Raw genomic sequence first — 15,028 nt, 5'->3', positions numbered from 1 at the left:
AAACCCTTGCTCGGCACTTGTGCTCCATGCAAGGAGACAGTGAAGCGTGGTTTAGAACCACCAGAACAGAACAGTGACCTGACAACGAGCGCAAAAACGGGCGTGTCAAGACCAGAAACTACCGAAAAGCGCATTCGAGGTTGAAATAAGAATGTTCTAAGAACGCTGCTTGACTTGTTTTACATGAGCTACCGTACCACCGAGACATTGACACTTGCCTGACAACAACTTTCGGACAATGTCCGCAAGACTGCAGGACATCAAACCTTTTCATGAGGCTGGTTGGAGAGCTTGGCTGACGTTCGTTTCGTCCTGTCGACGCCTCGCTGTACTGAAAGCTGCGCTGCGAAGAGTGCACCGCTGAAAGCATAAAAAGTGATAGTAATTGAGGGCAGCTACCCAAGGATGGACCTTATGGAAAGAAAAACAAAAAAAATTAGGATTGCGGAAAAATTGTTCATCGTCGTAATGATTTTGTCGCGGGCGGGCGTGACAGCAGTAGTAAGCTGTTTCGAGCCGACAAAGAAGCTAACTTTCGTATAAGCCAGCTCGGGTCAGCTATGCGTCCCTGAGTTCCAAAAACAGCCGCCTCTTTGCTAATCACGAGCCACCGCACCAAGGAATATCGTCATAAAATGTGTACAGGACTCGCTTCTTCAAGGCTGAGGTTTCACTCAGCGTAGAGTAGCCTGAACCTCGTCAGGAGCAGAGTATCGGTGTGTAGCGTTAGAGGAGTACACAGGAATGGGATCGAGACGCAGGGGCAAGCTGAGGTCCTATAACAGCCAGGAAGGTCGGTTTGCGTTTCAACGCTTGTGCTGGTACACGGAAGGAGGCTGCTTTTACTCCGTAAGAGCAGGCGCGAACGTTGCCCGCGCGGGAGTGTGTTGAATCTCCCGCTGGGTATGCACCAGTCATAATCGTCATCATGTGGATTGACCGTGAGATTAAGTCTGTCACCCTGCTTTGGGCAGCCATGGCCCCGGTGTCGCTTCAGTCGTTCTTCCGTTACAAGTGGCATATGTCATACATGTCCTTATATATGTAACAAAAAACAAACCCAGTGGCGCATTTTCTGAACGACCTTAAAGGCAGCTTCCGCGATCATTTAGAGAGGAATACACATTCAGTTGCTTTTCTGATGGTAATCACGAGACAAGGGCCACGGTCCAATTACTAACTGGCGCAGCAAGCACTAGTTGTGCCAGGCTGGAGAAACAGAAGAGCTTGTTGCCTTCCCCTTCGTCGGAGACCCGGCGGTAGCACCTGACGGGATTTCCCCGAATTGCTGCTGAACGTTCTCCCTTAGCGGCTGGCCTGGATCGTTTTGTCGGGAGACGTTAACACCTCACAAAGTTGACCTGGTCAACACGCGCTAGAACACGCGAAAACTGGCTTTGCGAACTCGGCGTCAGCAGCGCCTGCTGTTCTGCGCTTCCCTTTTCAGGCGTGAGCACACGTGAACTGGCGAAGGGCATAGCACGCGAGAGGTCACGCCACGAACATTGGTGGAGTGTCGTTCCAAACTCGAGCTGACCTACGCGGGGCGCTCCTACCTAGGGGCACGCTCATGGACGCTCGATATTTTTTCTTGGTATTTTTTTAAAGACGACAGTCTTTCTTTGGCTACTTAAACCCAGATATTTTGGTCTGTCTGTATGTCTGTCTGTCTGTATGTCTCTCTGTCTGTGACTCGATTCAGCCACCCGGCCAAAGTAAAGTTGGTATTGCGCAATAGTCTTATATACTCAGAACCAAATGTAAACGTCTAAGCCTGGTTTATATGTTCATACTTGTCAACTTTGTTGAACAAGAACAAGACATTACGCAAACATAAGACAGGAAATCAGCACACAAGGGATATTTACAGTGTTCCTTTATTATTAGAAAATTTATGGATGCTTGGTTTTTCGATAGCAAATGATATTCTACATCTACTGCACAAAACCGCCGCCTCCTGGGGGCATATGAAAAATTACGCGGCAACAGCAACGAAAGGTTCCACTAGCTAGGTTTCACGTTCTGCTTGGAGCGCACGTGGAGCACGGTCACGCGGTTCTATAAACCTTGTAGTCGGCCGCCTCCATTCACGCGCGTCTCCGCCATACTGCAGCGCTGTCATCGAGGAACCCGGCCTGTAGCAGTGGCACGCGGTAAATTCAAATCGCCTTGCGCAAGCCATTAGTGTGTTTACATTGGGATGAGCGCGACGGTACAGGAACCGCATGAGAAATGAACGGGAAAGCAAAGGGGGGCATTTCCTTTGCAAATGTCTAAAAAGGCATTCGTCTATTGACGACATTTGCAACGAAAGGAGCAGATACGCGGCCAATTGTTTGAACTCCTAACATGACGCAAGCCCACGCGCAGTCCTGGACAAGGTCGGGCGCTTCTCGCGAGGCACACGTTCGCGTGAGCCCTGCTGGGCTGAGTTTTCGGCAGCGCTAGACGGTGAAACTCAGCGCTTTAAGCAGTTCTGCTGTTAAGCTTACCCATCATAAATGGTGCAGAACGGCCGCAGCACGGGTGCGATAAAAGCTAGCACAAAAAGACCACAGCTTCCTCTCGTGTTGATCCATGCAGAGGTGGAAACAAAAGACAAAGAAAATGATGTCTGCTGTCCACAGAGAAGGCACGCGATCCTTGCGAAGATGGAAAAATTGAGTGAAAAACCTACATTTAATTCTTTACGAGATGAGGGAAACAGTGCGGATAACATGGTGTGGGGTGGTAACGGAAAGCGAAGAAGGGTAATGCGGAAGAGGTGGCAGACGACTATCGTCTTTCGGCGACAGTTGCAGTGAACCAACGGAACACGTTGTCAATTTTCTATTTTGTACAAACCTCGGCTGTTGTGCGGTTCAATGCTGTTATGTGTAGTTACCAGTCTGCATTCGGTCTTCCCCGTGTTCTTCCATCTTTTGATAATCATATCATTAATTCTAACGGCTCCACCCAGCGCAATCGGTCAAGGTGCGCCAACACCTTTTTACATCACGGAATAAACAGTTACACTTCTGTACTCGTGTCGCCTCTGTGGCCTCCCGCAACAACATTGTATATTATATGGTGTCAGTAGTAAATCGAAACCTGCACCCATGGCTACTGAATTCACATGTCCTTCTGCAAACTGAGGGCCAGGCGGCAACCCTAAATGAAGCTGATAAGATTGATAAGATTGAAAACACGTGTACTACATCTAAAAGGAAGCATTTGAACGCACCAACAAGCTTAACGGCTCCACAAATGAGCTGCATCTCTGTTTTTGGGTTCCCACGGCCGCCGCATCGCGCCAAAGCTACTTCAGCCACCGAACGCCTACCCAGCGGAGCCACAGGAATTGGTTACGCATCTACTAGAGCAATTCGATGTGGGCTGTCACGGCTAGATATAATTAGCAACCGGGAGTATAGACATTAACTTCTTCGTCCTGGGCGCTGCCATTTTATCAGTGGGCTGTGCTAGTTGCCCTCTAATTGACGAAGTCGACAGGAAGATGTCACTGCGCATGCGCAACAGAGCCCAGTACATGTCCTGATCTTATTAAAAATTAACGGGTGAAAAGGTGTATAGAATTAAATAAGACGAGGACACTTCATTACTTGCGGTTGATGCTTGATGATTACTAACACCGCAACAATGCAAATGATACCGAAACTTAACTTTGTGTCAAACAATGTCCACCTATAACAGATTCTGCATTCAAGTCTTGCGCGTGAGTCAAGCTTTCCACATTTTTTATCGTGTTCAGTCTTACAATCCGCGTGGCGCTTGCTTGTTACAGCACTACAAGCAATACAAATAGCACAACAAGTACACGTGGCCTTAGGCAGCGTGAAACAAAAAGGCAACCGGAGTTTCGGAGAATTTTAAGTGACCGGCGAAGGCAATCTGTGAAATGTGGTTGCGGAGAGAAAACAATGGCTCATTGGCGACCGTGTCACTGTGGGTATAAGAGGCGAAGCGCTTAAAGAAGGACTTACTCTCGACAAAAAAGTACCTACGTGCGAGGCATCGGAAATTGCAATAAACCCTCAAGAAAGCTTGAAGAGCCTATATTTCATATGCAAGCAATAAAGACCAGCTACGGTTGCAACCTACAGCTCCGAGATTACCCCATCCTAAACAGGTGCAGTCAAATGCATAGCGGTGTCAAACAACGCACAAACCGCGCGAATGTCCAGCCTACCTGCTTACTGCTTCAATAGTGGCAAATTCACCCATTCTGCAAGCTAGTGTAGACACGGCCAGCGAGGCAACAATTTCTTACAAGTATTCAAAGGCCTAGTATATTAGCCTGAACAGCCAGACAGCCAATAAGAGTTAGCTTCGCCGAGCCTTGATTTCCTTACGGTAAACTACTCCTTAGAGTGGATAGGGACGATTTTCCTCAATGCTGATGACGTGTCGTTGAAGCTGGACACTGACTCCGACGTATACATTGTTCTAAGGCATTTGATGGCTGAATAGTAGGTGCGACGAGAAACTTGAACCTGGCCTACAGTGCACAAATATTTGGCACAGGAACATTTTACCAATGTCAAATGAAAACCGAACTGCGAAAATAAGCCTGACACATGCATTTTGAAGTTCCTAGTGCTAAAATAGCATTTAAAGCCAATGTTGGGTGCCTGTTCTGGGAAGCAGGTAAAGCATATGTCGTGGGAATTACGACCGTAGCTTCGTGCTCAGCAAGAAGCAAACTCGGATATGCGCTCAGTGAACCAACAATAGACTTGTTTTTCTACCTATTGGTTTATATATGTTCCATGGTAACCTTCACTATGTGTTTTAATTATGTTCTATGTTAAAAGTCTCTCCTATCCCGCTATTCCTATCACCATGTCCTCTTTCCTTCCCATCCTACCTGCCCAAAACCAGCTAACGTTCCGGGGTCCTACCCTTGGCGAAACAATTTACGCCTGCTGGTGGACCTTCCTCTCTTCCTACGGATCCATAAATACCAACATACAAATATCACTTTCTAGATGTGTTCGAGGGCATTGGGAGTATTTCGCTGTAAACAAGTGAAGCAGGAAGACACTCCTACTTGATCAACGCCGCGAAGACATTTTTGAACTCTAGAAAGTCAATTGAAGGCTCAACTGCAATACGACATAAAACGGCGACATAACTAATCTCACAGATCCGTCGGGGTCGGTTCACCCGATGGTCACACTCGTCAAAAAAATTCAGGGACGCATGCAGTCACCCACAAGATTTGAAGGAGGAGGTGAGCGTTGCCGGGCACATAGTGAAGTTCCAGTAACGTTGTTCATCTGATTAATTGCGGTGTTAGTAATCACCATAATACGCATCGTCTGCTGTGCGACGAGTGGTGGCCCCAGTCATATTTAGCATTGTAGACTTCCATCAGCTCTTCGTCATCAACTCGCGGCCACGGTGCAGGATCTGCAAGACATCTCGGGAAGGAGTAGCAGTATTATGCGACAGCCCTAGAGTTTTTCTGCTGAAGCCACAGCGTGAGCCGGGGACTCAGTGGTGGCAGCGAGACAAGCGCTCACAAGCGCTCGGAATTTTCTCGCTCTTCGGCTTTTGGCCAGTGTTTTTGCAATATCCGCTAGGCATGGCGGGGACGCTCGGGGGTCGCCGGAAGGCAACGTGCCCACGAACGCTCATTTTCTTGGTATTTTTTCTGCACTTGCGAACTTACGACCAGTAACAACAGCTCCGCCATTACAAAACATTTTCTAGTTGAGGTCTGCATAGACCCTAAAAACCTCAAATCAACGTTCAAAATGCCACATTACCTAGCACCAGTAGCTGAAGAATTGTTTTCAGCCGTGAATGATGCCAATAGTTTTCGTTCGAAACACTGAGACTGGCTTTACGAATTGGTTTTTGACTAACCAACTTCAAGGTCATGTATCTTCGCAACACCCCGGTCACATTACGGTTGCACCCAAGCATATGTTCGAAGTAGCGATAGACAGTTTTCGAAGGTCACCTGTGAGACCCTACTTTGATGACATTCTAGTGGCATGTATAAAAAATGAAGATAATGCAACTCCCCACCTGAGAAATATTTTCACTCTTGGGTGTGACAACAATCTGAAGCTGAACAAAAAAATTGCAACTTGGGTTCAATGATATAGCACACCTTCGACACCTGCACTCCTTCAAAAGGTACAGCTGCTGACCAGGGCAAAAGGAAAGCAATTGGAGCAATGGCAACCCCATATAATTAACAAGAACTGCAGAGATTTTTCGCTACCGTTACTTGAAAATGTTTCTGCCGAAATATTCCAACATCACACGGGCTTTCGGGAACTATTCAAATCTTATCTTCACCTGCGCTTGACAGGGTGACGCCATCGGCGTCATTCAGGCTGACGACAGCACCCGTGCTCCACTATATTGATCCTCAAAAGCCCCGTCACGATTTCAAGGACGCGATCTTGTGCGGAATAGCATCAGTCTTTACATCACAATGCGGCCTTTCACTTGCGCGTCTTCTTCTTTCACAGAAATCTAGCAGAATTACGCTCAAATTGGCAAGGGGCTAATAGGTGGCGTATAACCGTACTCGAGATTTCTTTAGTATAGCTTTGCATGGCACGTCTTTGTATAATCAGGCCACACGTCACTAATAAATGCAGGCTTAAGAGCTAATATGTCCGCAAGGCTTCAGCAACTCCTTTTCCGTCTGCAGAGGTGTGATGTCGCGCTCACATACGCTCCAGAGAAGCCCCTCCTTATAGTTGACACATTGTCGAGGGCCCCAAACGCGTCAACAAATGTGAAAATTGCTGTTTTCTGTAAAATCCACGAAAGAACTCCTCCAAAGACTCGTTGGGGCAACAATTGTTTGAAGCAGGGCCTCTCAGCACCCTACCGCCAGGTTTTGCTCAATCCTGAAAGCCGTGATTTGACCGCTTTTATTACTCACGATAGCCTCCTCCGCACCAAACGCCTGTACTTCGCGTTGGCATCAGCTCTCGCTGCATTTCAACAAATGAAGTTTAAAAGCTTTCAAGGATGCTCTCGTGTTCAGTTCTGTATCGATCACATCATTAGTTTTGGGAAGAATGAAAAGGAACACTCGACGAATGTGACCGCTGTACTGCGGCGCTTCAAGGAAGCCGGGCTCAAGTTAAACGACAAGTGCGCATCTGGCGTACTGGAACTTCCCTTCTTGGGACACAGGATCACAGCGCAAAATATTTCTTCATTACTGGAGAAAATTTCTTCCATTATGATTACTCCTGGGCCAACTGATACTACTAGTCTCCGCTCCTTTCTCATTCTGGTCAAGTACTACGCGAAGTTTGTTCCCACTATTGCTGTTGTGGTAGAACCAATAGAAGCTTCTTGAAAGAACCAGCCATTCCATTGGACGGAAGCTGTAGAGTCCAGCTTTTCAAAATGAAGTGTCTGCTCTCATCCAACAAAGTTTTTCAGATGTTCGATGCGTTCATTCCGGTCGTAGTGTCCACTTATGCGGCCGACTGCGGACTACGGGCTGTTCTTTTCAGCAAGTGAATGGCCACAAGCTGCAAACTGGTGCCTTTGCTTCGTGAAAACTTTCACCTGACGTGATGAAATACAGAGTGGAGGGGCATGAAGCGCCTGCGTGCGTTTGGGAATGCGGGCATTGGCATACGTATTTGTGGCAACGGCATTTCACGCTGCGGGCGGACCACCAAGCCTTGGTATTGGTCGGAACAGCTGCTTTGCAACAAATATACAGTAAAGTTTCAGAAACGTTCCGAAAACCATGTGGCGGATTCACTTTCGCACATTCCAATTCGGTATCCACAGGAAGATGCTCCATTCTACGACGTTGTGTCCTTTGTAGAGTTACCTTGCCTCACCAAGAAGCCGTTTAAACTGGCCCTTCGTAACGGCTGAATGTTGGAGCAAGTCAAGAACTACGTCGCCCCATCTTTGCCTGTAATTCTTTCGGGTGAACTTCAGCTTTTCTTGTTGGTGCGCGAAGAATTGTCGGCCGCTGAGAACTTACTCGTGCTCGGGAAACGAATCGTCGTTTATTTGGCTCTTACAGCGGAAGTAATCGTTGGTGCACACGAAGCTCACTCTGGCATAGTTAGGACAAAAGCTCTACTACAAGAACGTTTCTGGTAGCCAGGCATGGACAAGCAGGTAGAACGTTCCATCCCAAACTGCAGCATATGTCAGATTGCTGACAAAAGTGTAAAGACTGCTACTATTCCCTCGCTCGCAGCCAGTACCCTTGCCAGAACGCCCATGGGAAACGCTTGCCGTTGACGTCGTCTGCCCCCTGCAGAGAGCACCACATGACTGCAGAAACGCCCTTACGCTTATCGATTATTTTTCAAAATGGCCAGAAGTTCAATTTTGCAGTGAAGTGTCATCCCGCCCCGTCATAAACTTTTGCTTTCAATGGTCTTCCGTGAGGGTAACCCAGCCGTGGTAGTATGGGACAGTGGGCCCCAGTTATCATCTGCGGAATTCGTAAAGTTCCTCAAAGATGGCGCCATCTGCCTTGTGCACTATTCTGTTTAGTACCCTCAATGAAACAATCTTGTCGAGTGGGTTAACCGTGACTTGAATTATTTCCGGCAGGCTGCAATGTTAGAGTAGCGTTCGCTTTGTTGAACAGTAACATACTATTTGGGCCTATATCGCTGCACGCTACATGCCAGTACGGGGGTTGCACCATTCCCTCTCCCACACGGGCGGCAAGCGAGAACACGCCTTGACGTGTCCCCCGTTACCAGCCGTGCTCTGTGATCCTGCTTCCGAAGTTCATCGCCTGCGCCAACGCGTAAACAGCAAGCAAGACTACATCAAAAAGTACACAGACCATATCAGGGACGTAAAGAAAACAAGTGTCTGCTGGAGATTTTGTGATCATCATGAAACCAGGTATATGGGATAAGAGCGACCTCAGGTTTAACTACCCGTGGAAGGTTGTCCGCTAAAAAGGTTCATCAACGTTTCGGCTTGACAATGGATGAAGTTGGAACGCTTCGAAATTATTGAAGGTACCTGCCCCCGAACCCTCAGCCTCACCAGCTACGCCCACGCTATAGGCTCCCGCGCCAGCTGCGTCGGAGGACCCTGTACTTCAATGTCGGGTCCAACCACGAAGGAGCAGAAGGCCTCCGGATCGACTGGGACCACGTGTAGCTTGAGTGCGTTTGTGTGCAGACGGGTGCAGTGACACAACTTCAGGGCTCCTTGAACTGTGTGCACACGTTTCAGTTTCTGCAAGTGTTTTTGTTCCTGTTCATGTCGGTTTCCATATGTAAGCTGCATAGTTGTACATCACGTATTACACTGAAGCGCACATGTGATGTGTGGTCGTAAATAGTTGTAAATATTGTGTATTTGCATACCAATACCAATACACTAACTATTGCTACCATTGTTCTTTTAATGAGGGGAATATGTAGTATTTAAGTCTCAATTTCGATTGATGTTGTCTTTATAGGCCACCAGAGGCACAAGTATTGCTTGTATATATATATATATATATATATATGCGTGCCACTCAAAGAAAGGTGGGGTTTTGTTTTAGTGAGTGACATCGGTTGATTGGTCGCTCTTCTGCTGCTTCCACCGCAATACTACCGATACCTATACAACAACTCTACCAGTGAAATTTAAGAATAAATCCTTATTGACTAACATCAAAGTATATTCGACATACCTAGGATCATCGCCACTGAGCTCTTTAGATTTTCGAAACAAGCCTCCCCAGACACATTTATGGCATGTTGTGCTGCCCTAAGATTTACTTCACTTCGAGGTTCTGAGTAAGGCCAAGTTTCTGTCCTGCAAGACATTACTGAGTATACGTGCCATGACCGAATACCTATCTGCCATCACTAAAGGCGTGTCGCGATTGAACACATATACATGTGTTTCACTATTAGCTTCTTAGAAGATCTTGCCGAATGACCTCCTCTCCTCTACGAGCTCGAAAATTTGACGCCACATGTAATTAGGGTTGGTAGGATGAGTCATGTGTATGTATTCAGCCACCTCCTATGGAGCGTTCTTTTTTGTGCCCAAGTGGATGTTGTTTTGACGTCATATTACCATTGCTGTAGGTTTCAGCAAATTATCAGAGGGACACTACCATCAGTGCTCGTCAATATCATCAGTAGCAATCACAATTATCGCTATCAACTTCAACTCAAACTTTCTTTTCCGTAATCAACAGCATCCTTTGTGGTTGTTCCACAGACGAGTGTCGGAATAAAAGGTCGCCTCAACTCTCGTCTCTCGATATTGACTTTTACTTTACGAGTGAGGTATCACAGCACCATCTCTGCAGCATTCTTTGCAGAGAATCTCCTAACGCACTGGAGAAAATATTGTGATCCCAATGTGTCACAAGACGCCAATGTGCTCCGTTTGCTCGATTTCTCCACTCCTCTATACAGAGATTGAATATTACTCCCTAAAATAACGCAAGCTGTAAATAATTTTACTTGGCTACAGTCTTTCTTTGCACGTCCAGGCGTCCTTTGCACTTTGCGACACCCATTAGTGTGTAGCCGTCTGAAACATTTGAAATTGCCTGTGTATGTATCTGATAATGAATATTTTACTCGGATACTATAAACAACTCGATCTCTTAAGTAGTTAATAAACTAGGCCGTGTCCTAATCGTAAACACGCTATCGCAAACGTGGCCGCTGTCTTCTAATCATTGCTAACAATAGAAAACGTGTACACATTATTGTAATCTGTAGACCTTATACATAAAGTACAGCTTCAGTTTTGCTTCAATAAATGTTTTAACTAGATAGAAAAAGCAAAACCAAGAAAACCTACTTGAAGCGCCGAGCATCTGGCGTGACAAGTAGGTGCTCTTGAACCGCTCGGTACGTGTTCTTGAACCCCACTTGCACTGCTTACACAGCATCCGCATTTCCCGCCGCGCAGGGGAAAATGCGAATGCTGGCTGAGCAGTTCATCAGGGATGACGACTATTGTTACTCAAAAAATGCTCTTAAAAGCCGCGTGTACAATTATACACGCCCTATCACAAAGGAATGACCGCGATTCTTCATGAGAAGTAAAATGGTGTGAGGATGGTAGTTCTTCAATTTGCCTTTACAACCAGACTTCGTGTTTCAAAGAAACGTCGACGGAATGTGGTCATGTGGTATTAAACTCATGTTAGTCTTATTCCGCCGATACATATTGTTATATTATCTTCAGGATCGCTACCTGCCCTTTTCATGGCAAAGTGAACTTATTACATAATTAGGACAACCACTACAACCTTCGACGAGTTTAACTAAATTCATTTGCTTACTGCTGAACTCGCAGGGCCATTTTACTTTGGAGAATGCAAAGCAATCCAATTCGCTGCTGGGAGTAGTCCCCTTAACAGTCGCCGTAACTTCTTGTTTGTCGCTATCTCAAAGGTTAAGAATTGTTGTTTTGCATTTGTCTGCAGGAAATCGCGCCATCCACGCCCTGACATCCGATCAACAGCAGATGAAGCTCCAAGTGATTCTACACAATCACGATAACAAACTATGGAAGATCAACTACGGACGGTTCACCATATCCTCGGAAGAAGATAATTTCAGGATTAGTGTTGGCGACTACACGGGACCAGAGGGTAGGTTCTTTTGATGAGTACAGCGAATTTATTATTTCGCTTCCAAACATTGCGTCGCATCCGTGTACAGTGCATATGCTGCCGCACTACCTTCTTATTTCTTGCTTGACTCTTAAAGTGGAACTTCCGGTTAGCGCTGTCATTTCTGCAGCAAAATTTTCATAGCAGCTGCTACTGGGGCGATTAATTAGACGGCATATTTATTGCGGATAGAAAACTGTCTTTCGAAGACAGGAAAGACAAATAAAAGGGTTCTCCTAAACTAATATTGCATGCAAGCTTGCAGCTTTGAAGTCATTTCTCGGCGGGGCCCTGCCTCATATGTATATATATATATATATATATATATATATATACAGAAAGATAGGTCAGCAGTCTACAATGCCAAAGGAGGCATAGGGGTGTGGTTAGGCTCTTTTTTTCTTTTTTACTACGGTTAATGAAGTAAACATTTTTTTAAACATACAGAAGAAAGAAAGAATATATATATATATATATATATATATATATATATATATATATATATATATATATATATATATATATATATATATATATATTGGCGTAGTCATGGGAGGTATTGGCGTGTATTGGCATATCCACGCATTATCACGGAGTGTGCAGTAGAAGTCGGGGACACATGGCTAGACAGGATACTGGCAAACTTTCACAGAAGACGAAAGATCTAATCACGAAACGGCAAACCATCAGAATCTCTACCGCAGCTAACAAAATAAAACTAGCCGAGCTCTCGAAGTTAATCAATAAGCGCAAGACAGCTGACATACGGAAGTATAATATAGAGAGGATCGAATACGCTGTAAAGAACGGAGGTAGCCTGAAAGCAGTGAAGAGGCGTCTTGGCGTGGGGAAAAATCAGATGTATGCACTTAAGGATAAGCAAGGAAATGTCATCACAAACAGGGATAACATAGTCACAGTGGCCGAGGAGTTCTATAGGGATCTGTACAGTAGCCGGGACATACAGGATAATGCCGAACGAGACAGTAGTTCAGAGGAGCTAGACATCCCACCAGTAACGACCGAACAAGTAAGGAAGGCTTTGAAAGAAATGAAAGGGGGCAAAGCACCTGGTGAGGATCTGATAACAGCAGACCTCTTGAAGGATGGCGGAGAAATTGCACTTGAAAAACTGGCAAACCGGTATACGCAATGCCTAATGACCGCGATGGTACCGGAATCTTGGAAGAATGTGAACATCATCCTAATCCACAAGAAAGGCGACATGAAGGACTTGAAAAATTACAGGCCGATCAGCTTACTGTCAGTCGTCTACAAGGAATTTACCAAGGTAATCGCTAACCGAATCTCTGCAACCTTAGGTTTCAGTCAACCAAAAAAACAAGCAGGGTTCCGTAAAGGTTATTCTACAATGGACCATATTCACACGATCAATCAGGTGATAGAGAAGTGCGCTGAGTATACTGAACCCCTATATATACCCTTCATAGATTATGAGAAAGCATTTGACTCGGTCGAAACCCTTGCAGTCATTCAGGCATTAAGGAACCAGGGGGTTGATGAGCATTATGTAAGAATACTAGAGGATATCTACAATGGGTCTACAGCTACCATCATCCTCCATAGGGAGAGCAGTAAAATACCTATAAGGAAGAATGTCAGACAAGGAGACACAATCTCTCCAATGGTATTCACAGCATGCTTACAAGAAGTATTCAGAACGTTGGATTGGGAACAGGTGGGAGTAAGGGTTAATGGAGAATACCTCAGTAACCTCAGATTTGCTGACGACGTTGCCTTGCTAAGTAACTCGGGGGACGAATTGCAAAGCATGCTAGAACTGTGGGCCTGAAAACCGTAGAACCGTGGGCCTGAAAATTAATATGCAGAAAACTAAAGTAATGATTTAAGTGGACAGCACAGCAGTTTGAGATAGGTGGTGAGGCAGTGGAAGTGGTAAGCGAATATGTCTACTTAGGCCAAGTTGTGACCCCAGATCCCAACCATGAGGCAGAGATAATTAGAAGGATCAGAATGAGGTGGGGTGCTAATGGCAGACATTCTCAGATAATGAATAGCAGCATACCATTGTCGCTGAAGAAGAAAGTGTATGACAGCTGCATCTTTCCGGTACTCACCTACGGGGCAGAAACTTGGAGGCTCACTAAGAGGGTTCAACTTAAATTGAGAACGACTCAGCAGGCAATGGAGCGGAAAACGATAGCTGTAACATTAAGGGACAAGAAGAGAGCGGAGTGGCTCAGGGAGCAAACTGGTGTTAACGGCATATTAGTAGAAATTAAGAAGAAGAAATGGACGTGGGCAGGGCATGTAATGCGAAGGCAATATAACCGCTGGTCATTAAGGGTAACAGAGTGGATCCCTAGAGAAGGCAAGCGTTGCAGGGGGCGGCAGAAAGTTAGATAGGCAGATGAGATCAACAAGTTTGCGGGGATAAATTGGTCACAGTTGGCACAGGACCGAGGTAATTGGAGAATAATGGCAGAGGCCTTTGCCCTGCAGTGGGCGTAGACAGGCTGGTGAAGATGATGATAATATATATGTATATATATATATATATATATATATATATATATATATATATATATACATATATATATATATATATATATATATATATATATATATATATATATTGTACCGAACTGCGACCGATTCCTAGGACGCCTTTGCTCTTCCAGAACGCTCAACCCGCTTCTTCTTCCTTCGCTTCCAGTCGGCGGCCGTCCTCCTCTGTTTGGTAATGGATTGGCCGGCGACCTTGGTCTCAGCTTTGGCTTGATGTTTCACGTCTCTACACGGCCACACTGCGAAGAGGCACACCACCGAGCTATTTGCATGGGCCCCTGTCTTCTTGATGATCATCCCGCCAATGGCTGAAGGGTTTGTTGTACATCTCTCCTCGATGGCTATGTCCCGCGGCTCGGTGCTTTTCCTTTCTGACTAGTGCCAGAACGAGGCTTGGTTCCATAGACGAGGAAATCTTCACGGCTTTTTCGAGAATGATCAGGTCTGGCGTTTCAAACAGTCGCGTTATGCTGCCAAGGCGGTTTCTTTGTTTGAGGGTGTACCTGTTGTTCGTGGTGATCTGGTCGTCTTTTCCATGAATGAATGAGTCTATCTTTTAAAAGCAGAGCATTTCAATACCTCACGATGTCACCCGCGTTGGCGTCCGTAGTCCGCGTCCGCATCGCTCCCCCTGCACTATATAAATACTTGCCGGCGCCAGGTTTCGAGCCTACGACTCTGCGGGCGGAACGCAAGGTGCACGGTGCTCTACCAACTGAGACACAAAGCCGACACAGAACGGAAGGTTACGAACGTGCCTTATACCCTTGACTCATTCAACCGTCGGCCAGAGGTGCGCTCTCTCCCCCGCGTCCTCCTCGCCTTCTCTCCGCTCGCAACGCCCTCTCTCGCCGCGTTCGGTTCGGG

The 15,028-nt window shown here is 46.1% G+C and overlaps 1 protein-coding gene across 1 annotated transcript in view; it reads left to right on the top strand.

Annotated features, from left to right (window-relative positions):
• The window catches only part of LOC144141725 (ryncolin-4-like), a 51,216-nt gene that overhangs the window by 12,265 nt on the left and 23,923 nt on the right, over window positions 1-15,028 (top strand). Inside the window, exon 5 of the mRNA XM_077673236.1 lies at window positions 11,423-11,590. Coding sequence (XP_077529362.1) covers window positions 11,423-11,590 — 168 coding nt within the window. The remainder of the gene's footprint in view (window positions 1-11,422; window positions 11,591-15,028) is intronic.

Source organism: Haemaphysalis longicornis, unplaced genomic scaffold (assembly GCF_048455015.1).
Source record: "Haemaphysalis longicornis isolate Haplotype H1 unplaced genomic scaffold, Haemaphysalis longicornis Haplotype H1 scaffold_6, whole genome shotgun sequence".
Taxonomy (NCBI): domain Eukaryota; kingdom Metazoa; phylum Arthropoda; class Arachnida; order Ixodida; family Ixodidae; genus Haemaphysalis; species Haemaphysalis longicornis.
Note: the sequence above shows the minus strand (reverse complement) of the source record. Positions and strands in the feature narration are given on the sequence as shown.